Source organism: Girardinichthys multiradiatus, chromosome 9, assembly GCF_021462225.1.
Source record: "Girardinichthys multiradiatus isolate DD_20200921_A chromosome 9, DD_fGirMul_XY1, whole genome shotgun sequence".
Taxonomy (NCBI): domain Eukaryota; kingdom Metazoa; phylum Chordata; class Actinopteri; order Cyprinodontiformes; family Goodeidae; genus Girardinichthys; species Girardinichthys multiradiatus.
The window spans coordinates 43,410,833-43,436,467 of NC_061802.1; the positions used below are offsets into that span (position 1 = coordinate 43,410,833).

General features: G+C 38.2%; 2 protein-coding genes across 2 annotated transcripts; one reads left to right on the top strand and one right to left on the bottom strand.

Annotated features, from left to right (window-relative positions):
* Positions 1 to 175: 175 nt before the first annotated feature.
* Positions 176 to 8,562, top strand: dr1 (down-regulator of transcription 1). Its single transcript, XM_047374302.1, has 3 exons — positions 176 to 1,019; positions 1,151 to 1,314; positions 7,382 to 8,562. Exons 1-3 carry the CDS (start codon positions 800 to 802, stop codon positions 7,526 to 7,528), a joined length of 531 nt encoding a protein of 176 aa, XP_047230258.1. The 5' UTR covers positions 176 to 799; the 3' UTR covers positions 7,529 to 8,562.
* Positions 8,563 to 17,519: 8,957 nt separating this feature from the next.
* LOC124873511 (putative protein tag-278) lies at positions 17,520 to 24,131 on the bottom strand. Its single transcript, XM_047374209.1, has 2 exons — positions 20,930 to 24,131; positions 17,520 to 18,937 (listed from the first exon to the last, which is right to left on the bottom strand). The coding sequence occupies exons 1-2, from the start codon at positions 23,082 to 23,084 to the stop codon at positions 18,834 to 18,836; spliced, it is 2,259 nt and encodes a 752-aa protein (XP_047230165.1). The 5' UTR covers positions 23,085 to 24,131; the 3' UTR covers positions 17,520 to 18,833.
* Between the last annotated feature and the right edge of the window lie 1,504 nt (positions 24,132 to 25,635).

The following is a 25,635-nucleotide window of genomic DNA, read 5'->3' on the forward strand; positions in this document are numbered from 1 at the left end:
GGTACCTCCTCAACAGCTAAACAGAAATGGCAGGTCTGGTGTAACTAGTCCAACACTGGAAAATAGTGTTGTGCCCCAAATTGGCCACAAGGGGGTAGTATACACTAGCTATGCGGCTTCAAAAACCATGACAGTAACACTGTGTTTCCGGTTCTTTCTTTAACGTGGTATCCGGATGAAATTAAGCTAATGTTGCCCCGAATACACTATCCTAAATTGATCTATGCAACCTGTAACCCTGTATAAATTGCTCCAATGTTTTAACGATGCAAAGCAACTTGCAGTGTTGTGAGGATTTCATTCCTGCCGCCATCCTCGTAAGGGCCGCTACAAAGCTGCCCCCACTCGGAGCTCATTGTTAGCCTAGCTGTAGCCATGCTCTCTGCCGCTTTCACTTCTGTTCCGCGCTGGGACCACCGCTGCTAGCTAGCCTTGTAGCTGGCTAGTTAAGCTTTTTCGAATAGTGTTGTCGTTTTATTGTGTATGTTTGGGATGTCGTTTGATAGACTCCTGTTTTATTTCGTGTAAGAGCGTCGGTGAACAGAAGCGGTCCACTGTTTGCTTTAAAGCGCTCAAACAGGGATGGTGTGTTAAGGTAGCTAACCTGCAAACCTAACTTTCAGATAGGGGGTCGTTTCTCCATGACACTTATCTTCGTATTGACGTTCAGTCAACCTGCTCGGGTTTATTTGACTCAAAAGGGCATTTAGTTGTCAGGCGGTACTCCCACCTACGTCATCAAGAAGAAAGAGATTATTTTACTATTTTAGACTTGGAACAAAAATATTTTTTCGCTACGATGGCTTCCTCCTCTGGCAACGACGACGACCTCACAATCCCCAGAGCAGCAATCAACAAGATGATCAAAGAGACTCTTCCAAATGTAAGAGTAGCTAACGACGCCCGGGAGCTGGTGGTCAACTGCTGTACGGAGTTCATCCACCTAATCTCCTCTGAAGCCAACGAAATATGCAACAAATCTGACAAGAAGACCATATCCCCGGAACATGTCATCAACGGTGAGACCTGACCCATGGCTGCTTCATTCTAGATTCATGTATTAAGGATTAGTATGTGTGAGGAGGCGTGTGTCTTCCCGACTTTAAACCACTGAAAGTAATTGTTGCGCTTTCTCCTCTCGTTTTCGCAGCGCTTGAGAGCCTCGGTTTCGCATCGTACATAACGGAGGTGAAGGACGTCCTGCAGGAGTGCAAAACTGTAGCTCTGAAGAGGAGGAAGGCCAGCTCCCGGCTGGAGAACCTGGGCATCCCAGAAGAGGAGTTGCTCAGGCAGCAACAGGAATTATTTGCAAAGGTAGGATTCCTAGAAGAAGGTGAATGTTCCTAACACACCTGTTCGGGTGAGCAACCTCAATTTGCATACGTGCATGTTGTGAAAGGCAGGGTGATGGTTTCAACACTTTCACAAGCAGTAGGTCTGAATAAGCAGTGTTAAACAGTGTTGATGTATTTTTGTTATACCCAGGGTGGGGAAGCTACCTCTGTTTACAGCACACTCATGTCAAGAAATTATGTTAATGTTGGAGCCTGTAGAGCTTTTATCGCTGCACAAAAACCGTAAACACGGTTTCACATTTTTGATTGGTGATTTTACTGTAACACGTGATTACTTTTTTTTTAAGGGGTCATATAATGCAAAATCCACTTTTTTAGTTCTTAAACACATTTTCTGTGTATTGGGAGTCTCTGAAAGTCTAGAAAATTTGAATTTAGTCACTCCAGACCCGCCAATAATATATTTAGATGCTTTTTGGTTCATATTGGGTCAGTCTATTCAGATTTTTCCATTTTCTATTACGTCACAGTATTTTCTGTGGTACTTCTAAAGATGGTCGTGGTCTTCAGGCTAATCAATCCAGCGAATCCACCATTTTGTTTTTTCAGAGGTTTCTTGTAGTTCAAGTTGAAGGATGCTGAAGCAGGGAGCGGAAAAATCTAAATGTTCTTCTGTCGAGTGTATTAACCAACACCAGCCATTACACCATCCCCCAGGATCAGAACCTCTTCAGAGTGCCTGGTTAAATTTAAATTTTTATGGAAACATGTCGACATCGGTGTCCTGTTCGTTTGCACAAAGCACTTCAGGGAGGAGTATTTCAGCAACCTCAGCCACTATGAAGGAGGATTAGCCGAAAGACTCCGTCTGTTTGAGGGTTCAGTTCCTTCTGTCTATGGAAGCGTCTGAGAGGGTAAGCTGAAGATAACGGTTAAATGACATCAAGCTTGTTTTGATAGCACAGCTTCGTGCCTCCTGCTAATGTTAGCGTTGTGCGCTTGCTTTTAGCTCCTGTTAGGAATAACCTTTATTAATATGCTCATAGCTGTTTTTCCCATTTATACTATAAGGAAATAAAATATAAGTTCTAATGTTTCCCTTTTGTTAGAATAGGATAAGAATGCTCATAGACATACAGTACAAGGATAAATGGCCCAAGGTTTGTCATAAATGACCTGAAGATGGGGCACTGGGTTTGATAGTGGAGCAGCTGGTATAACTGGTTTGATTAGAAAGCTACAGCACACTTACAGGTCCTTCTCAAAATATTAGCATATTGTGACAAATTCATTATTTTCCATAATGTCATGATGAAAATTTAACATTCATATATTTTAGATTCATTGCACACTAACTGAAATATTTCAGGTCTTTTATTGTCTTAATACGGATGATTTTGGCATACAGCTCATGAAAACCCAAAATTCTTATCTCACAAAATTAGCATATTTCATCTGACCAATAAAAGAAAAGTGTTTTTAATACAAAAAACGTCAACCTTCAAATAATCATGTACAGTTATGCACTCAATACTTGGTCGGGAATCCTTTGGCAGAAATGACTGCTTCAATGTGGCGTGGCATGGAGGCAATCAGCCTGTGGCACTGCTGAGGTCTTATGGAGGCCCAGGATGCTTCGATAGCGGCCTTTAGCTCATCCAGAGTGTTGGGTCTTGAGTCTCTCAACGTTCTCTTCACAATATCCCACAGATTCTCTATGGGGTTCAGGTCAGGAGAGTTGGCAGGCCAATTGAGCACAGTGATACCATGGTCAGTAAACCATTTACCAGTGGTTTTGGCACTGTGAGCAGGTGCCAGGTTGTGCTGAAAAATGAAATCTTCATCTCCATAAAGCTTTTCAGCAGATGGAAGCATGAAGTGCTCCAAAATCTCCTGATAGCTAGCTGCATTGACCCTGCCCTTGATAAAACACAGTGGACCAACACCAGCAGCTGACACGGCACCCCAGACCATCACTGACTGTGGGTACTTGACACTGGACTTCTGGCATTTTGGCATTTCCTTCTCCCCAGTCTTCCTCCAGACTCTGGCACCTTGATTTCCGAATGACATGCAGAATTTGCTTTCATCCTGAAAAAAGTACTTTGGACCACTGAGCAACAGTCCAGTGCTGCTTCTCTGTAGCCCAGGTCAGGCGCTTCTGTCGCTGTTTCTGGTTCAAAAGTGGCTTGACCTGGGGAATGCGGCACCTGTAGCCCATTTCCTGCACACGCCTGTGCACGGTGGCTCTGGATGTTTCTACTCCAGACTCAGTCCACTGCTTCCGCAGGTCCCCCAAGGTCTGGAATCGGCCCTTCTCCACAATCTTCCTCAGGGTCCGGTCACCTCTTCTCGTTGTGCAGCGTTTTCTGCCACACTTTTTCCTTCCCACAGACTTCCCACTGAGGTGCCTTGATACAGCACTCTGGGAACTGCCTATTCGTTCAGAAATGTCTTTCTGTGTCTTACCCTCTTGCTTGAGGGTGTCAATAGTGGCCTTCTGGACAGCAGTCAGGTCGGCAGTCTTACCCATGATTGGGGTTTTGAGTGATGAACCAGGCTGGGAGTTTTAAAGGCCTCAGGAATCTTTTGCAGGTGTTTAGAGTTAACTCGTTGATTCAGATGATTAGGTTCATAGCTCGTTTAGAGACCCTTTTAATGATATGCTAATTTTGTGAGATAGGAATTTTGGGTTTTCATGAGCTGTATGCCAAAATCATCCGTATTAAGACAATAAAAGACCTGAAATATTTCAGTTAGTGTACAATGAATCTAAAATATATGAATGTTACATTTTCATCATGACATTATGGAAAATGATGAACTTTATCACAATATGCTAATATTTTGAGAAGGACCTGTAGATTAAGGATGGACACCCACTACTTCACAATCTACCAGATAGACACCACAATGGTGACACATAGTCTACTGATAATCACTGAGGGAGGGAACATCCATTACATTGGAGAACCAGATATAAAACTACATGTGACCTTCTATCGAGGCTCTTCATCATCCTCTAACAAACTGCGACGGTCCGAGATGGGAACCTCGGCGCAGATCTCTGTAATCATTCCTCTGCCTTAACTTAGATTAAAAAGAGCTAAAAATTAGAAACTGGTTGATATTCGTTCCTTTAAGAGTCTTTAGATAGAAGTGGTGACTGTTTCTGGGGTCCAAGGCCCGGTGGAGCTCCAAGGCGTCTGACCGCCAACAGAGTGCGGTAGCTTTGGACACTCCTTAAGGACATCACCTCATTGTGTGTCTTGAATCCCAGTATTAAACAAAAAGTTTGGCAATCTGTTTGGTTGCTCTTTTTACCTTGAGAAACACATGATCCAAATGCATTCAGTGATGTTCTTGATGCTAGCGTTAGCTAACTCTTTAACTATGTTGGGGTCTTGTGTAAAAGTTGTGTTCATTCAATTTGTGGTAATATTAACATTTTAAAAGGTATCTTACATGTAGTTTGTGTAAAAATATTGTCAGTAGCATTAGTAATGGGATTATTGCTTTTGTCACTACTGTGAGTTCCTTAACCTTTCTTTGCTATTGTTTAAGAAGTGCCTCATTTGCATTTAAAGAGACCGCAGCAAAACAAGACGGTCAAAAAGGTAAAATAAACAGCTGATGACAAATTCATACCAAAGCATTGCACTTCCACTTTATACAGACCACATCTAAATGATTTAAATAGGAAAAGGCAGGATTTAAAAGCATGATATGTCTCCTTTTAGAACCCTATGTTGCATATAGCCCATATGTTCATCTTTTATTAGTCCTCGTACTGTCATGCTCTGATGAAGACACACTAGCAGCGTAAACAGGGGCAGCAAACTTTATTATATTTGACCCGATACAAATGAATTGTTAGAAAGTCATTAACTGACGTGACAGGGCTGGACACCCTGCTTTTCTTGCAATCTGTTCTGCCAATTCCAGTTATGACCAAGTTAAAGTGAAATATTTCAAGCCTGTTTTTCTTGTAATTTTGATGATTAAGGGTTACCGATAATGAAAGCCTAAAATTCAGTGTCTCAGAAAATTTGAATACTACATAAGATCTATAAAAAAGGAAATATTTAATAGAAATGTCATGCTTCTGAAAAGTAAAAGGAGGGCCTTCTTTTACATGAATTACTGCATCAATGCGGTGTGGCATGCAGGCTATTAGCCTGTGGTTCTACTGAGGTGTAAGGGAAACCCATGTTGCTTTGATGGCAGCCTCCAGGCTATCTGTATATAATTCTGGTGGTGTGGACAGGAACCAAGTCCTGCTGGAAAATGAAATCAGCATCTCCATACAGCTTGTCAGCATAAGGAAGCATGAAGTGCTCTAGAATTTCCTGGTAGGTGGCTGCATTGACTGTGGACAGAAAAACCCAATGGACCAACATCAGCAGAAGACATGGCACCCCAAGTCATCACTGTCTGTGGAAACTTCCAACTGGACTTTATTCAACATGGATTCTGTGCCTCTCCACTCTTCCTCCAGACTTTGGGGCTGTGATTTCCAAACGAGATGCAAACTTTACTTTGGACTACTGAGCAACAGTCTAGTTTTTTTTCTCCTTAGCCCAGCTTTGAGGTTGTCTCTGGTTCAGGATATGATTTGTCTGCATATCGGAGGGTGTCAGTGACTGTCTTCTGGACATCTGTCAACTCGGCAGTTCTCCCCATGACCCCGACTGAGAGACCTTTTAGAGGCTCAGGAAACCTTTGCAGGGGTTTTGAGATCATTTGCTGATTAGGGTGGGACACCATTGTTTCCAATATTTAACTTTCTCACAATTTTCAATTTTTCTGATACAATGAATTTTGGGTTTTAATGATCTGTAAGCCAGAATCCTCAGAATTACAAGAAATAATGGCTTATGTATTTTATTCTGTGTGAAATGAATCCAGATGAGTTTCACTTTCTCAAATGAGTGAGAAAAACGATTGAAGAAATATTCTAATGTTTCGAGCTGTAACTGCATTAAACCTATGATTTTTTATTGCAAGTCTCTGATGTTCCCTTTACTTTATCAACCTACAGAATATGAATATTTTAATTGAGAATGCATGATATCAGTAAAATATTTCATTGTGATGCTGTTGCTAAAAATTGCAATAATGATATTGAGTAGAATTAACGTATATCTCCAGGACACATTCCTCTGTTTGCTATTATACAGTGTCCCCAGCACTCTCCATGACATCCAGCAACTCAGCCAGTAAGGGTAGTTGGAGCCTAATACTTAATATTAAAATACTCTACCAGATTTAGCATCCAGGCACTCCTTTGTGATAGTGTGTACAATATCACAAATATTGCTATTTGCTATATTGTTCAGCTCTAATCTAAACGCATTGCAAATGTGGATATAAAGCTCATGTTTTATCTGAGTTTAAAGGTGAAGGTATAAGCTGTTGTACAAGGTCTAAGTGTGCAGACCAAGCACTGCTAAATCAATATCACTGCAAAATACACCCATTGACATAAACATTTTGAAAAAGGAATAAATGGTTTTGTTTAGGTCGAACTTTCCTGTAAGCTGCATATTCCAACGTGGTTCAGGATAACGTGAGGTTTATGGTTGCTACACACCCACTGGTTCCACATGCAAGGCAGTTAAAAAATGATCACTTGGCTTTATGCAAACCCAAATAGTCCCACAGCTATCTGCTTCATGAAGAGCAGCCTCTGTCTGGTGACCCATCCTCCCTGCATTAACTGTATGTCGGATTCTTCAGCAGCTGCCTGTAACGTCTAGCCTGACTCCTGATGTCACTGCTTATGCCCTCTGGTGCCTGATTCAGACGTGCCAGCTCCTTACAAATTTCCACACCCATCAGATCTCCATGTTTACCAAATTACATCCAGGTTGGACCATTCCCTTTGAGTGTCTTGTTTTGTGTTTTAACTGTTCTTGAATGTAGTTCCATCTGAGCCATAAGACTTTTAGAAACAACACCATTCCTTCATGCCTATTATTGTGCCGTTGATGTGATGTCTTGGCTCATTCATATCATTTTAATCCCATAGACGGTCCTTTGTTTTACCGATCAAGTCCTTTAAATCTGTGTCCGTGTCCCTGCAGGCTCGGCAGCAGCAGGCAGAGCTCGCCCAGCAGGAGTGGTTGCAGATGCAGCAGGCTGCCCAGCAGGCACAGATGGCTGCAGCGTCTGCCAGTGCAGCTCAACAAACCAGCTCATCACAGGATGAAGATGAAGAGGATGACATGTGATCCCAGGATGCTTTTCAACATGTCCGGTTTCTTTCCTGGAACAGCGTGAAGACACAGAGCGGTCAGCGACAGAGCAGTGGGACTTCTTCAAGCACTGGAAAATTCATATTGGGAATAAATAGCAAAAGATGAAAGGGGAACTTAAAGACGGACTTCCATTCAGATACCAGTACCTGAAAACGAATTGGATGGAAAGAACTGATAACGATGTTTCTGATTAATATGACATCACCCTATTTTGAGTTGCTTCTGATTAAATGAACTTTTGTTTGTCTGTTCTGTGCGATGTCTGGGTGTATTTTGAACCCACAGATGACAGACACTGCTAAGGGGGATATCTCAGTGATTTTATTTTATTTTTTCTCTTCTCACCGGTTCTATGCGTCCTCGGGTACTTTACCAAATGATTTGTGCCCAGTTTCATTCAGTGGTTTAGATGAACTGCCTTTGAATGATTGCAGCATCTTGTTCCTTCTCATGAAATGTTTGACGGTCATTTTTCCAACAAGGATTTCTTTTTCCCCCTCCTTGGTATATTTGTTCAACAATGGATTGTTTGAGGGGTTGTGAATATTAAATTTCTCCTCTTATGTAAAAAAATAGATGGAAGTTTTGTTTTAGTTTTTTTTTTTTTTTTTGAATATTCTGTGTCATTTTTGTTCTTCCTAGAACCACCACAGTATTGCTATTTAGCTACACCTTTGAGAGAATATTTTTGTCTCATAGAACCAAAGATAGAGGACAGATTAACAAGCCCAGAGTTTGTTTTTGAAGGTGTAGGTGCTACAGTGATTCCCTTTGCTGACTCCAGATCAGTATAAACGATGTTGAGGAATATTATTGTCCAACTTTGTAAGATGCTTTCATATCCAGGCTGAATTTGTTACTTCTCTTTCGGTGCAGTATCAAACGACTAGCATTGTGACTTTGTTCAATTCCAACTGTAAAGATGAGGAAAACAATGTTGTGATGCACATTTGCTTGAGTTTATTACAAAGTTGTATTCTTTCAGCAATAAAGGCATCATTTTTATACACGGCTGTTCTGTTTCCTTTAAGACAGTCATTCGGTTACATCTGCGCTTGTTTCTGTTTTTATTCCAGTTACTGAATATTTCTAGATTGTTCCAATGCATTGGATGATTATGTCACTTCAGTCTTTGCTTTAAAAGGCCAAAGACTGTTGTTTTACCCGGAGGTAAAACTTTATATTGGCTAGTTTTGCTAGTTAGGCTGTTCTTCAGACCTTTTCCGTCAGCAAAAGATCTGAGTATGCTATTTTCAGTACTAGTATTTTTTTGTAAACTTTTCCCTAACTTAATCTTTTTGTTTTACTTTAGTGTGTATCTGCATGCTTCCATGTGCCTTTCACCTAGCTGCAGACACACCTGGATTTACCCACTGTGGGACAAAAAAAGATCAGTCCGGAATTTGGCTCGGAACAATCTTAGTGTTTAAGCTGCCAGTTTGAGACCAACTTATTTTGTCTCTTAAGTTTTACTTAGCGGTTACTGTAAATCATTGCTTTTCAGGAAGTGTTAGAGAAGACTATTTTCACAAGATTTTGTTAAATGTATTGTTTTTGTCGGCTGTATAAAACTTTAATTTTGTTTTAAAATAAAGAGTCAAGGAAACTTTGAACATCTATTAAGAACTGCAAACAACAAATTTGTATACATTTTTAAAAATCTTGAGCATTTCAACAACTGGCATTTATTCAACTCAAGTAGTTCTTCTTTGGCATTTCACTGCGGATTGGATCCACTTTGTTGCATTACTGCCATCTTGAGACAAAAACCTTGTACCTACATACAGACACGGTTGTGTTTCCGTAGCAGATGCCCCAGATTTACAAAAAAAAAGGGGATTTGGCAAAAATATACAGCTTCACTTCCCCTGCTCATTCCATTTACTGAGCTCTTAGCAAGCCAGAAACTGCAGTCTTGGTTTGCAATCAGAATATTGTTTTAAGTCATCTAGCAGCCTAAAATCAAAAAAAAAAAAAATCAGACCAGATTACCCTGGCTATCCAAAGAGTGGACGTGTTTTAATGTTGAGAGGCACAAAATAACGAGCATCCCTGATTGTTCTCAATCATACAGCATACCAGTTAAACTGGAGGTTTGGTATAGGAATTTGTCTTACAAAAACTGCAACGAGTAGTATCAAACTAAGTAATGAAAAAAACAAAACATTAATAAATGCAGATTAAATTGGTTAAAGAGAGACTTAAGTCTCTTAGAACATTAATGGAGACTTTTTTTTCAAGATTTATTCAAGCTGCATATCCCGTACCTATACCTCCAAACATTAAGGTCTTTACCGAATTAAAATTTTACTTCATCTGGACAAATAAACATTACATAAAAAAGATGATACAGTTAAAATAATGAATATGGAGGAATAAAGGCAATCATTTTGAAATAATGAATAGGGTTTTTAAAATATATTGGCTTCAGTCTTTTCTTAAAAGCACTCATGAGATTTGGTTTGCTCTCCCCACTCTGGTATTCAGTAAGGTGGGAGTAATTGAGTTCCTGTTAAAATGTGACTTTGACATTCCTAAATTACCTGTCAAATGAGTTGCTTTTCACCAACAGGTGTTATTAAACAGGTAAATGGCATATAAACACAATTTCAGTCATATTGCACCTTTTACGCAGAAGGAAGTCTGTGTTCATGGAAAACTGGATGGGGAAACAAACATGGTCAGTCACTCATTTCAAAAAGTCAAAAAACACCTTATTGTCAGTTCAGCCACACATAAATACATGCAGAGAACTGAAATTGCCTTTCTCTCAAACCCTCAAACAAAACACAGGTAATGCATATTAAAAAAAATGCATACAGAAAATAGAAAAATTTTAAGCATTAAAAGACAAAAATCTGCCAAAGACACAAGTCTGTTGGTTCCAAAAACCTGGGATTATACAGAGCAAAGAGTTAGGTTTGTGGTCTACAAAGTGACATGCATAGTGTCAGGCAGTCCATGTGCTGTAAAAAATAAAACAACTGGATTTCAGTTCTTGTAGTTGAAGATGTTTTGCTCTTGACCCGAAGGACTTTCTCAATTCTAAGGCATCATTTAAATTCAAGCTGCACAGTCCAGGGTCATTAATGAGTGTGAGGTATCCGATAAGCTCATCTTTTCCATAACAATAACAGGAGTAAACAGAACCTCCTTTGGCAAGAATGATCATCGGCTCCCTGCTAGAACTTCAATGTCTCCCTGCTTTGTCCTTTCAGAGGCCAATTCACTCCAAGACACCACGACATGAATGAGCCTGAGCTGCACTTTGAATAGATAGCAGACACGGATGTTTTTTCACCCTCATTTCCAGAATATAACTGACAAGTTAGAGGAGAACACCACCACACTCCAATCCCTGTTTTAATTGCTTTCCAGCAGTGCTAACAAAGGAGTCATTTAGTCGACATACAATAGCATTCTCAGCTGGCCTAACCCAGTTATTCCAGTATTAAACCTTTAATTCAAAGGGCTGTTTCTGATATGTTAAACATTTGTCTGCATATTAAATGAGTCAATTCTGGTTAGATTCAATTCTAATTTCTGGCAAAGTGTTAAAAAAATTATTGTTTCATTATTTTTAAAAACTAAAATAATCAACAACCATACGTATTTTCGGGTTTTAGGGAACAATACCTGTAATGTGTCATGATGCTGCCACCTGGTGACAGAATTATACACGACAAGAAGAGATTGACAACGATTCTACTACTAAAAAGGAGGACCTCATTAAACTAGGGAAATGAGTACTTGATTCCATCCAATATTAAAACTGCTTGTTGTTCCTTTTTCAAATGTTGGACTGATGAAGTAATGTGTTACGGCTGAAGGTGAATCTGATAACCAGACTAACTAAATTGAATCATGTTACGATTATTCAGATTGACTACAGAAACAAGCAGCATCTTTTTTTCTAAACAGGAAGTGCTCCATTATGATTTTTTCTCTTCTCCTAAGCAGGCGAAGCTGCTTATGGGGCTTAGAACATGTCTTTCAAAATGTACATTATTGTGGTTTATTTTCACCATCAGCATGTTTTCAGGAAGTTTTGGGATTTTTTTCACACTGCTTGTCATGATCCATAGCTGTTTGTGTTTTGGTTTTCTTTAGTGTTTGTGAGCTGATCAGTTTATGATTTTCTTTATTATTTCTACCTTGCCAAACTCACTTAATTTTATCTGTGTTGTTCATTTATTGTAGTTTAGGTCTTGCCATATACAGTTCTTTCTTTTGAGTTAAGTTTACTTATTTCTTTTGTAAGAAAGGGTAAGACACAGAAAGAAATGTCTGAACGAATAGGCTGTTCCCAGAGTGCTGTATCAAGGCACCTCAGTGGGAAGTCTGTGGGAAGGAAAAAGTGTGGCAGAAAACGCTGCACAACGAGAAGAGGTGACCGGACCCTGAGGAAGATTGTGGAGAAGGGCCGATTCCAGACCTTGGGGGACCTGCGGAAGCAGTGGACTGAGTCTGGAGTAGAAACATCCATAGCCACCGTGCACAGGCGTGTGCAGGAAATGGGCTACAGGTGCCGCATTCCCCAGGTCAAGCCACTTTTGAACCAGAAACAGCGGCAGAAACGCCTGACCTGGGCTACAGAGAAGCAGCACTGGACTGTTGCTCAGTGGTCCAAAGTACTTTTTTCAGATGAAAGCAAATTCTGCATGTCATTCGGAAATCAAGGTGCCAGAGTCTGGAGGAAGACTGGGGAGAAGGAAATGCCAGAAGTCCAGTATCAAGTACCCACAGTCAGTGATGGTCTGGGGTGCCGTGTCAGCTGCTGGTGTTGGTCCACTGTGTTTTATCAAGGGCAGGGTCAATGCAGCTAGCTATCAGGAGATTTTGGAGCACTTCATGCTTCCATCTGCTGAAAAGCTTTATGGAGATGAAGATTTCATTTTTCAGCACGACCTGGCACCTGCTCACAGTGCCAAAACCACTGGTAAATGGTTTACTGACCATGGTATCACTGTGCTCAATTGGCCTGCCAACTCTCCTGACCTGAACCCCATAGAGAATCTGTGGGATATTGTGAAGAGAACGTTGAGAGACTCAAGACCCAACACTCTGGATGAGCTAAAGGCCGCTATCAAAGCATCCTGGGCCTCCATAAGACCTCAGCAGTGCCACAGGCTGATTGCCTCCATGCCACGCCGCATTGAAGCAGTCATTTCTGCCAAAGGATTCCCGACCAAGTATTGAGTGCATAACTGTACATGATTATTTGAAGGTTGACGTTTTTTGTATTAAAAACACTTTTCTTTTATTGGTCGGATGAAATATGTTAACTTTGTGAGATAGGAATTTTGGGTTTTCATGAGCTGTATGCCAAAATCATCCGTATTAAGACAATAAAAGACCTGAAATATTTCAGTTAGTGTGCAATGAATCTAAAATATATGAATGTTAAATTTTCATCATGACATTATGGAAAATAATGAACTTTATCACAATATGCCAATATTTTGAGAAGGACCTGTATGTACAACAGAAATTAAATCATTTAATACTCTCCAAATAGGCATAGTTATTTTAATTGTAAAAAGTGAAAACCTCAAAACGTTTCAGTAGTTCTCTTTTAGCTATCTGAGAGATATGTGATCCTCAAGTAACAGTTAAAAGAAAAGAAATTTTTTCACCATGTCAGAGCTGAAAAAAAAACAAATATAAAAGTGATTATGGATAATTATTGATATTTCACCACTCGCTGTGGCGGAGCTATCAGATATTTAGACAGAACTGATCACACCAACAAGATCAGCCAGTGAAAAATAAAATAAACACTGGATTTAAAAATGAGAGCTACACCTAACATCTTTAAAGGATGAAATAACAAAACTAGATTATCACAAATATTGTATACAAATATCTATCTATCTATCTATCTATCTATCTATCTATCTATCTATCTATCTATCTATCTATCTATCTATCTGTCTGTCTGTCTGTCTGTCTGTCTGTCTGTCTGTCTGTCTGTCTGTCTGTCTGTCTGTCTGTCTGTCTGTCTGTCTGTCTGTCTGTCTGTCTGTCTGTCTGTCTGTCTGTCTGTCTGTCTGTCTGTCTATCTATCTATCTATCTATCTATCTATCTATCTATCTATCTATCTATCTATCTATCTAAAGTATTCAGGGAGGGTCACACAAAAAATGGATGATGAAAGTAGCCAATCTGCCAGCTCACAGGATGTCTCGAATGAGATATGCCGTGATCTTGCGGACTTGATATTTCCCAGCATAGGACGTAGAATATATGTGAAGTATAAGGCAGACATTAGTATGTAGAAAAACGTTTTTAGAATCTACCTTCAGGTCTAAATAGCTTGATTGCCTGTTTTTTTTTTTTACTTCTGGAGGTGCAGTTATTTTTAAACAGCCTGACTTCAGGCTGCCTCACTATGTGCTTCAACTCCACATCATTCAATAATAAAATGTCATGCGTTGACAAAAACTAACATAGTGAGGCAAAATACTGCAGCCTCTCAAGGTGATGTTGACACAGTAAAATCATACTGGCTGACTGGACGGGATCCACAGCTACAGTTAGCACATACAGAACACAGTTCAGACCAGAAATTTACATACACTGCATTAAAGGACGCATACAACTTTTTTCTCACTGCCTGAAGTTTAATCAGACCAAACTTTGTTTTAGGTCAGTTACAATTAGCAAAATTATTTTTATTTGCTGAATGCCACAATAATTAGAGAAAGAATATTTAAGAGAGATATTTATTAATGTCAAACAGAATAATTATTATCTCTCTAAACAATGAGGGAAAGCACAGATGATGACTTCGTGGTTTTGGAAACGTCTGATAGGTTAACTGACACATTTCAGTAAACTGGAGGACAAAGACCTTTATTTCTGGATCATTTTTGGAGACATGTCAAAAATGATCTGATGAAAGAAAAGTGCAACTGTTTGACCATAAAGACCATCATTACAATAGGAGGAAAAGGGGGATGCTTGTGAGGCTTGGAACACCATTCCAACTGTTAAGTATGTGGGTGGCAGCATCATGCTGTGGGGCTGTTTTGCTGCAGGAGGAACTGTTGCACTTCATAAAATAGATGGCATCATTAGGAGAGAACATTATGTATGTTCAAATATTGAAGCAACACCTAAAGATGTCAACCAGGAACTTAAAGCTCTGGCGCATCAACGAGTTCAAAGGCTACCAATCCAAGGCTTGTAATTATTATTATTATTATTATTATTATTATTATTGTTATTACGCCCGATCAGCGCAAGAGCTGCGAAAGCCTATTGTAATTACTCCGTTTATTATAAGTATTATTATTATTCATCTGTCAAATAAATTGGCTCTTTGGGTGCTCTAACATTTTCAAAAAGTCATCAGATTTGGCGGAGCCGCCAGTGTGCGTGAAACTTACGTATTTTGGGTGTTTTGCCTAAGTTAAAAAAGGAGGCAAAATAACACAGAATGGCTTTCACTAACTAAGACTCGAGTCCTACCGTAAAGAGCCGTTGAAAAGAATCGATTCGTTCGTGAACGTCACATCACTAATTGTCGCCCATCGCAGCAGTCTCGTTCTCACAAAAAAAAGCTGCATGATCAAGCCCGCTCCTGTACTGAAACGTCATTTTCAGCACTGAGATACCACAATAGCATTTGCCATTTATTATTTCAAGAATGAAACTGTGGAAGTTGGGAAGACTTCATGGATGAGTACTGACAACCAGCAGCAATGTCCAAAACGAATCACCCAGTGCCCTAAACAGGATGGTGAAGATGGATGGATGGAGGTAAAGTGACACACTAGAAGCAGAAAAAAGTCATATGGTGCAACCTTATTCCCAGTCCAAGTTTTAATGTTTGGTTGTAAATTGTTGAATTTTTGCTTCCTAATTACCTTGATATCATTAATTTAATCTGTCGCTCGTAGCCCAGTTATACTGTATAGAAATTGATTAAAAAAAACACATATTGAAATTTGATAAATAAAATGAGATAAATATGTCAATTGTTCAGAGAGAATTCAAGAGCTTGAAAGAAAACTATGTGAAAGATATAATAGATGCCCTGAGAGGTATTTTCTGATAATTAATTCAAGTAAAGCAAATTATAAAACACTGCTTTTAAAAGCCAAGTGTGAAAATCTTCTATTTAAACCTTATAGCAGATTCAGTCTACTCCTTAGTTAAAACTCCACCTCCACCCTTCATAACACAAATGACTAACGTCATTTTTTTAATGGTCTCAAACACAGTAATGACACAAAGCTTTTGTTACCTTGTTTCTCCTTTGGTTTCATTTCTTTTACAGAGCTTCCAGCAGTAGTGACACAGCTCAAAGATGTCTTCAAAAGAATCACCGTTTAAATATCAACTTCTGTATCCACCTGGTCAACACCCACACCATCTGTGGAGCCACCAGTTTCTCCACCCATCTCTCCTCAAGTGTTATCTGACCCTGATGATATGGTAATTACCTCATAATGCGAAGATACTATATGTTACTGATCTATGTGGAGAAAAGTTGCTATACAATTTCTCTTTACATCTACTGATTGTACACATAAGCAAAATAAAATATATCAACTGGTGCTGGACTAATACCATTAATGATGGATTAGGAAATGGTATGATGCCCCCAGATTCCTGCAGTTAGTCTATAAACTATAGGTCTATGCATATTCACTGCACAGATGAATAGATACAGTAGATTTCCAAATACTGTATGTAAATTGTAAGTATTTTTTTTATTGTAATGCTGTTTTATTGATTGTGTTTTAAGTTTTATTTTTTACTCACTGTAAAGCACTTTAATTAACCTAGTGGTTATTGTAAAGTGCTATACAAATACATTATTAAATATTATCACTATCATTACTATTATTATTATTATTATTATTTTGAATTGTTTAATCATTATATGGTGAATAGCGTTCAAATGTTTTGCAAGTGCCTCTTGTGTCAGACTGATGTAAAAGTTCAAAGATGAAAGCTGAAGTCTCTGTGAGCTACAGGCTCATCTTTGTACATTGGGGATTTATGGTAGAGCAACACTGTCCAATTCAAGCTTGACCGTCCCAATTGGATCACACAAAGCTTAATGCTATACTTGCATATAATTTAGGACAAAACTCATTCTAAAATAAATCCCTACATAGTGTTTTCCTTCTTTTATGAGCAAATGACTGTAATGTTCCATGTATTGTAATATTGGAGATGATTTTAATTCGGTTACTGTCATTTTTTTATTTATTATGTTTTTAGGCTCTAGTGGCCTTTATTTTTCAAAGTATTTTTTTAGATGGTAATGAGACAGGAAGTGGTGGAAAAGCAGGGTAAGGGAGTCCAAAAAGCATCAGCAGACTTCAATCCCACGACAGTCTGCAATGAGGACTAGGGCCTGGGTTGCGTTCTTAACCCCCTGCCCCACCAGCACTGCGCCCAGTTACTGTCACTATTAATATGCATAACGTACAGGTATGCTTCACTCACAGCTATCTGCATGTCCATATCATAGTTCTAACAAACAACAAATAATTACGCTTCCATGAGATGGTAAACAAAAGATAATGTTTAGTTTTGGTAAATTATAGAGGGCTTGCATGTGATGTCACTACCACCCGGCTGCCCAGTGTTTTCCACTGTTTTTGCTTAATCATATTCAGTCTAACTGATTGGGGTGTGATAACAGTTTGTGCTGCTTGCATTTAAGTTCACAAATATACCCAATAAAGCATCCTTTATTCTTCTTTGACGTGTGTGTTAATTGTAGATTTTGAATAAATATAACATTGTAGTAATGTTTTGTTTTGTATGCGTTTTTTCATTTACAGTCGATGCCCAGACACCACATGGAAGATGTGAGACGAATCATAAGAAAGAAATGCAAATTATTTTTTGTTCTTGAAATCACTATTTTGCACACTTAATTTTCCATTTTTGACAAAAAGGACTTCATTGTGTTTACATTTTTATTTCAATTTTAAAGCAGGGCTTTATTTCACAGAGGCCTTCTGTTTTTGAACTGCACATCTTTAATAATTTAAGCAGGTATTTGTAAAAACACTGTACAATATGTTTTAAAATATTATTTAAATAGATCAAAGTTGTTTTCATGATTCAGTCTTTTAATTCTGTAAACACATTGCAGTGTAGAGTCATACTGTATAGGTTACAATAAAAATACTTTAAGAAGTATATTTCAGTATAAAAATTGTATTCCACAAGTAATATGCTACGCAAATTTACAAGTATATAGTAGTATATAGTATATAGATGAGTGTACTTGCTGCATTCTTGAATTTATAATTTGGTAAACTTAAAATGACCTTATAACATTATACTTAAATTATACTTTTGAAAACCTTTTGAAACTTAAAAATGTCCCAATTTAGTGTGAAGAAGTATAAATTATTTATATACTTTCTAGTACACTACAAGTATATGATCTGTAGTAGAGGTCAAGTATAATTAATAAATGATCTTCAAGTATATTACTTTTTGCTAAGGGAAAGCCAAATAGTTATACCTGGTTCTTGTCCATCTTTACAACAACAATAACAATTGTCCAAAACATTATTGATTTCTAATTTGGAAAATAATTCTTTAAAATATAATTTTATTAAATTAATGTTTTACTTCCCTTCTGATTTTGCATTGTGACTGATTGTTTGAACACTTGCCCTTAGTTGCCCTTAGTTTTAAAACTAATTTGATCTTAGTTCCAAATACCTCAAAATAAACCTTGGTTCTTAAACATTAATATACTCAACTATTATATTATTGCATCATTTTAATTGTTTCCCTTTTTCCTTCATTTGTAAATACTTTATTAATTTCCCTCATTCCTTCATTTTGCTTACTAGTTTTAGCTCAATTGTTTCTAACCGAGTTAAAGAGTTGAAATATTTTAACTTGGAGTTGAATTGTTTTGTTAATAATTTCTTATATTTTGGAGATAAGTTGTCTGTGTTAATTCCATATATGTATAGAGCTTGCTGTTAGCGAACGCCAGTGCTTGGATTACCCTTTTCATCTATTGATCCATAATATTACGGCATGTTGGGCTAGTCATCATAGGACAATACTTGACAGACCGAATGTTTTTGGCTAGTGATTCCTGATCAGGCGGTGCACTGATTTCTACATTTGACTAAAATTCTATATTTCAACGTTATTGGTAATTTTGTTAATAAGTGCTAATGATTAATTATAATTAATATTAGTTGCTAATTACCAGAAAATCATGATTATCCAACAAAGGACACAACATTTTATTGAAAGGTGTAGTGTGATAACAAAACTTTAAATGCTTTTGTCCTTCTGAGGTGACGATCTGTCTGACCTGACAATGGCTTCCACCTTCCTTCCTGCTCCCTCCTGCTGGTCATCCCTACTGCATTTACAAGCTAAAGGGGAAATGTTTATCACAGAGGAGCCAAGATGCATGGGAGAGAATTAATTCAATTTCTCACCTCTGCTCTTCCTGGAGGCAGCGCTGCATTAGGATTTTACAATTCTGATATAACTAGGTGTTAAACGTCTGATGCTAGAAACATGTCTTCCTTATAAGGCCAAATTAATAAAGCTGATTGAATGGTGATCATCGTTCTCTTTCTTTAGAAATAAAATTTTTTTTTCAACAGTAACTTTTAACTTTTCTGCCACTCGATGACTGAAAATGTTGCTAGAATTTTCCTATGACTGCTTTCTAAAAACCCGGCAAATGTAAAAAGCAGCCCAAATTTTAACTTGCCCAATGGTATTTTTTTCAGCCAAATGTGTTCAAAAGAGGCCCAATTGGGCAGAAACCCACCAATTGCTGTTACAACGGACCAAACCATTGTATTAACAATGGTAGCGAGGAATAGATGCATCCTTTTTTGCTTTTATATTTTTATATTCTTTAAAAATAAAGGTTCCTAGGGGGGTGCACCCCATCACCACCATGATTACTGCCTATGAGTATCACTGGCAATTTTGTAAGCAGATAATATCCCTGTGGTGTCACTCTTTGAGTTGGAACCATAGATATCTATGATTAGAACCAGGATAACAGTGTATACAGAGGTAAAACTGTATTCACTGTACAATGCAAAGCAATGTACAGTGGAAACTTGTTATATTGTTATACCTGACATTCTCTTTAAATAAAAAAATGAAAAAAGAGATATTAATAAACCTTTTTTAGGAAAGTATCATTTTTCAAACATTTTAGAATGATCTTCATCTTTTTTTAACCATAAACTCATAAATGTTCAGTATTGGCTGTGTTTTGTTTGGATTCCTTGCTGAAGACATTTTACAGTACCTGTTTGTTTTTGTTAGCTACATTTCATATACATTCCATATACATTTTCATATACATATATTTTCATATACATTCCAGCTAATTTGCATAACAAAAATCAGAATTATCCAGTATTTACACTTCTAGACAGCAAAGTCTAAAGGAATTTTAAATAATACAATTTAATGAACAAATAGCTTTGCTATTTTACAGAATTAGATGTAACACAAAATGTAATCATTGGATTTTTTCAAAGCAGTTGTAATTTAATAATATATTTCCGAGTTAAAATCTATGGCTTGTGTGCTGCTCTTCTTGGCACGAGATCATATTCCAAAAACCTTCACGTCATTCTGCATGCAGATGACCACAATCTAAATGTGAAATGCAAAAAGCTTTGGGGCACAGCTGTGCTCCTATGAAAATGTTTTCAATAAATTTCACAACTCTTTTGCCCTTTTGTATCATTTTCTTTGTTTGACTAGTAATATAACTTGTGTGTAAAATCTACCTGAGATAATATTGTTGGTGTACCTCACCCAAAACAAATGTTCAAATGTTTTTTTAAGGAGAAACCGGAGACCCCGGGGTAAACCTAACTTTTTATTAAAATAATATTTGACTTTCCCTTCTGATTTTGCGTTGTGACTGGTTATTTGAACACATGCCAGTTTCCCTTAATTAGTTTCAAAATTAATTTTCAAATTCCTTGAAAATCAAAACAAATGTTCAAATGTTTTTTTAAGGAAAAACCGGAGACCCCGGGGTAAACCTAAAAGAATGTGTTCGTGTACAACGCTATAAGTCAAATGGATTAGTTTGGCACTCTGATATATACAAAAAAGATTTCAGCACTTATGTGCTTCCATGAAAATACCAGTGGTTTGCTGGTGAAGAGACTGATAGAAATTGTTCTGCAAAATGTTAATCTTTTTAATGGAAAAGCTGTAGTGTATGTCTATTATTTAGTAACAGTGTTAAAAAAAGGTTTTTCAAAAAAGATATTTTCACTCCTGATGCTTTTTCATTTCTTTCTTATATTTGCGCCTATGAACAGGAGTGAAAAATTTCTTAATGCGCCTCCACAATGATACGTGATCTTTGGTCTTACCTGCTTCTGAGATTTTTATATTGACTTCACCTTGATGATTTTTGGAGGCTTCGACAATCTGTGACCTGGAAACAGGATCTTCAGTGATGATCTCAGAATCACAAACTGGGGCCACTGAGACCGTTTCAGACTCAGAATGGGATTGTTCTATTTTTCTCTCAGAATCACAAACTGGGGACTTTGGGACCGTTTCAGATTCAGAATCGGGTTGTTCGGTGTCGCTCTCAGAATCACAAATCGGGGCTTCTGGGACCGTTTCAGACTCAGAATCGGATTGTTCGGTGTCGCTCTCAGAATCACAAATTGGGGCTTCTGGGACCGTTTCAGACTCAGATTTGGATTGTTCTCTTTTTCTCTCAGAATCACAAACTGGGGACTTTGGGACCGTTTCAGATTCAGAATCGGGTTGTTCGGTGTCGCTGTCAGAATCACAAATTGAGGCTTCTGGGACCGTTTCAGACTCAGAATCGGATTGTTCTGTGTCGCTCTCAGAATCACAAATTGGGGCTTCTGGGACCCATTCAGACTCAGAATCGGATTGTTCTGTGTCGCTCTCAGAATCACAAACTGGGGCTTCTGGGACCTTTTCATACTGAGAATCTGATTCTTCTTTGTTGATTTTAAAGGCATTTTCAAAGATCTCAGGATCACAAACCAATAGAGATGTATGTATCTGCTCACTTTCCTCACAAACCTGCTGGTCTTGATAATGTTTGAGCTGCTCAAACAAATTATTGCATTTTTTCTCAGCCTCAATGCGTTTCTGTTGTTCTGATTGGGCTACAGCTAATAGGTGGTTAGTGGATGACAAGGCAGAATCCACATGCTTTTTCAGTTTTGCTGTCTTGAGTTGTTCTTCTCCCAGTTTTCCAAGCAGTTCCTTGTTTTCTTTTTTAAGATTTTTTACCTCCAGATGAATTTTTGCTTTACCCTCTTGTTGGTTTTCAAAAAAGGCAAGTCTTCCAAGCAGTTGCTTGTTTTCTTTTTTAAGATTTTCCAACTCCAGCTGAATTTCTGCTTTAGCCCCTTGTTGGTTTTCAAAAAAGGCAAGTCTTCTAAGCAGTTCCTTATTTTCTGTGTTAAGATTCTCCAGCTCTTCCTGAGTTGCTTCTTCAGCATTTTGTTGTTGGTCAATAAATTCCAGGAATCGTTTAGCTTCTTCATAGTGCAGTTTCAGTTCTTCGTTGCAAGTATCATAAGCTTTCTCTGCCGCAATTCTCTTTTTCTTCTCTTGCTTAAGAAGAATGTTATTTTCCTCCAGGATTGACCAAAGCATGCGATTTTCATTTAGAAGAGGATTCATGTCATCCTGAAATTCTTGTGGTAGTTCTTGGTTTTGGGTGATACTGACTGGATTAAAGTTCTCATGTGGATAGTACTCAGAATTATCCCACTCGTCCCCATTATAGCTATACTGAGGACTGACATGGGTATTATGTTGGTCAGTGGTCGAATGCTTGTAAAAGTTATCTCTTCTTTTATTGGAATTGTTCTGAAAATAACCACCAGAGGACTGGCAATTGTACTTCTTCGTCTTGTATTGTTTGTGTGGACGTACAGTTGGTTCTGAATCGCTTTCAAATCGCTTTCCAGTCTGCTGCGTTTGCCTAGAATATCCATTGGCCTGGGTTTGAGTCTCAGATTCCTGATTGAACCCTAAGTGTTCACCCAGAGAGGTCATTGCAACATTTTTCCTTTGCCTTGTGACTTTCCTGTGAGCCTGATAGTTTTGTGAGGTTGAGGGTTTTTCTCCATCAGGCTGTATAAGGTCAAATTCAGAAAGGTCTATATTGCGTGGTAAATAAGATACAGTGAATGTTGATGAGATCTTGTCATTTGAATGTTTCTGAAAATTGTCAGCAGAGGGATCAGTTTCGATCCATTTCCTCTTTCTGGAACACTTGCGTGGTCGTACAGATGGTTCAGTATCATTCCCAACCTTCTCTGTTCGTCCCCTGGTTTGACAGGCTTGAGTGTCGGTTTCAGAGGTCTGTGTGACACTTTGACCCTCCGTGGTTTTTCTACTAACCTGGTTGTTTTGGAAGGTAGATAGTTTTTCTCCATTGAACGTTGGCAGATCAGTCTGAAGAACATCAGCAGAAATTGCTCCACTCTGGTTCAGATGCAGTTTTGTCCTCTTTCTTTGTGCAGCCATGTCGAGACTTTAGATTACAGTGCTGTGCAAATTATAATGTAAAAGCCTTAAGTTAATCTTTGTGAAGTTCTTAAATTTCTCAGACAAATTCTTCAAACTAAGGTTGACTTGAGCTTTCAATGACAATCTTCCTGCTGGATCCAAGACCAAGACAAGTGAAAAACAAGCTTATCTGGTTATTTACCATGTATAGTCCTTTGATACGTCACAAAGGCATGTTGTGACATCACGTTCCAAGATGTCATCAGATTTTCGAATCACATGTATTTCTCAAGTGACGTTCCATGATATTATCTCGTAGAACAGGATCTCGCGGTATTATAACGCAGCGATATTTCTTGACAAAGTTACACAGTGGCTGCCAGCGTGACTTAAAGCTTGATAACCAGCTTTGTTTAACACTGTTATTTTGAAAGGAGTAAAGGGAAGTTGCTGAGACGGGTTGACCGACGACTCTCGATTAGAAATGCATCAAAGAAACTTCTGTTATTGTCGAAGTATTTGACGGTATTTTGGGGAACCCAGTGGAAAACAGAAACAGACAGAGTGGCAGACAGCTTATGAAAGACTCGTAAACACCGGGAGAATAGTTAACGGTTAGCTTCCAATCGGCGCTAAACTAAAGGGCTATTACACAATGTTTTAGTCAGCCCGGACCTTTATTGTTCATTTATAGTTTACTGGCAAGGACAGTTTATTTGTATTGCATGTTTTCGCAACAAGACAATTCAACGTGCTTTACATACTAAAAAAAATACTTTTCAGTAGCAAAAAACATAAAAAAAACAAATATCTGACATATTTGGACTGATCCGATCTGAGCTGAATAATTTCATTGGAGGCGATTTTAAACTGTTCCTATACCTGTGTTGGCATTCATAACGAAACATCAGTTTTTAATCTTCTACAATTTAGAAGTGGTTTAATACAAAACTAAACCTATTTCAAAATGTTGCTAGGCAACAATTTAGACAAGTGCAAAGTCATCCAAATCTGAAACCAACAGGAACACCAATTTGCTGTGACACCAAGCTATTATTATTATTATTTAAAACACACAGCCCTGCCTATATGTTTAGTAAAAAAGCTTCTAAATGAAAATACATCATTACGCCAACATCCGTATGATGATATAAATCATCTCATCTTGAACATGATTTAAACAAAGGAGATAATTGCAAATTTGAAGAGAAACAAGAATAGGTCAAACACTATTTCCATCATGGGAGAAAAGGTGGAGGTGGTGGAGGAGTATAAATACCTCGGTGTTCACCTGGACACCTGACTAGAGTGGAGATGTAACTGTAAAGCCGTCTACAAGAAGGTACAGAGCAGACTGTACTTCTTGAGGAAGCTTAGGTCCTTCAGTGTTTACAGCAAGATGCTGCATATCTTCTAGAAGTCTGTTGTGGAAAGTGTGATCTCTTCTGCAATGATCTGCTGGGGAAGCAGCATCAGAGCCAGGGACTTAAAAAAGCTCAACAAGCTGATAAAGAAGGCTGGCTCTGTTCTGGGGACTCATCTGGAACCTCTGGAGATCATTATGCAAAGAAGGATTCTTCATAAAATAGAGAACATTATGGAGAACCCTGAGCATCCTCTTCATGAGACTCCTACAACAACAGAATGTCCTCAGTCAGAGGCTTCTTCAGATGTGCTGTAAGACAGCTACAGGAGATCATTCCTGCCCACAGCCATCAGCAACGGCTCTTTGAAAAAACCTTCATAATATGAGCTACAACAACATTTAATTTCCCTTTGTGATTAATAAAGTATTTTTGAATGGAACTGAATTGAACAAATTGATGCCTCTTAACTGAATGAAATATTGTTGCTGTTATTTCAGTTAAATATTTGTAGGGAGCAGAATATCTAAATATCTAAAACCCTCAGCGGTAGTAAGAGAAGACAGTCATCTGGGACAGCAAATCCTGTAAAAAGAACTTAAACTGAAGAAAACTCATCAGGAAAACAGTCCCTTAAGCTATGAACCCTTTGTTTAATGACTGACACACTGTAAAGCTGGGGTTAAAGCAACAGCTTTGATTTGGATCGCCCCGTGTTCCTAAATGAATAAATGTAAAGGAATGACTGACTCACAGTTTAAGCAACACCAGAACACTGTCAGCTTCACACATGGCAGGTTTATTGTTGCAGGTTTAAATAAAATTAACCGTTTCTGGTTTCAACCAAATACGATACATCCATTACAGCTGTGGGTTGGTGGTGGATTCTCACCATAATATAACCTTGAGTAAACACACCACAGTATTTAAATGAAGACTTTATACCAAACTGTATAGCATGATCTGACTGCTTTTATTTCAAAAAGGAACTATTCCAGCTGCTGCAAATATAATATAGCATAGCCTATTTATAAATGTGCTGATATAGACTTAAGCAAAAATGTAGTGCTAACACCTGCTAAATTTCTCTGGTAGTTTTCAAGTAAACATTTTTGTTATGCACTGGTATTAGCAGAAAATCCACTGTGCTATGAGAGCAGTTAGTGAGCCTGCAGTCAGACATGCTGCTCACAGCTTCCAGACAG

Bases quoted from the DNA above. Each gene is read 5' to 3' on its own strand.
- dr1 (XM_047374302.1), top strand. From the start codon at position 800: ATGGCTTCCTCCTCTGGCAACGACGACGACCTCACAATCCCCAGAGCA. The intron at 1,020-1,150 runs GTGAGACCTGAC...TCGTTTTCGCAG, and splicing joins CCCGGAACATGTCATCAACG to CGCTTGAGAGCCTCGGTTTC. The intron at 1,315-7,381 runs GTAGGATTCCTA...GTGTCCCTGCAG, and splicing joins AACAGGAATTATTTGCAAAG to GCTCGGCAGCAGCAGGCAGA.
- LOC124873511 (XM_047374209.1), bottom strand. From the start codon at position 23,084: ATGGCTGCACAAAGAAAGAGGACAAAACTGCATCTGAACCAGAGTGGA. The intron at 18,938-20,929 runs GTAAGACCAAAG...TTTCCCCTTTAG, and splicing joins TATAAAAATCTCAGAAGCAG to CTTGTAAATGCAGTAGGGAT.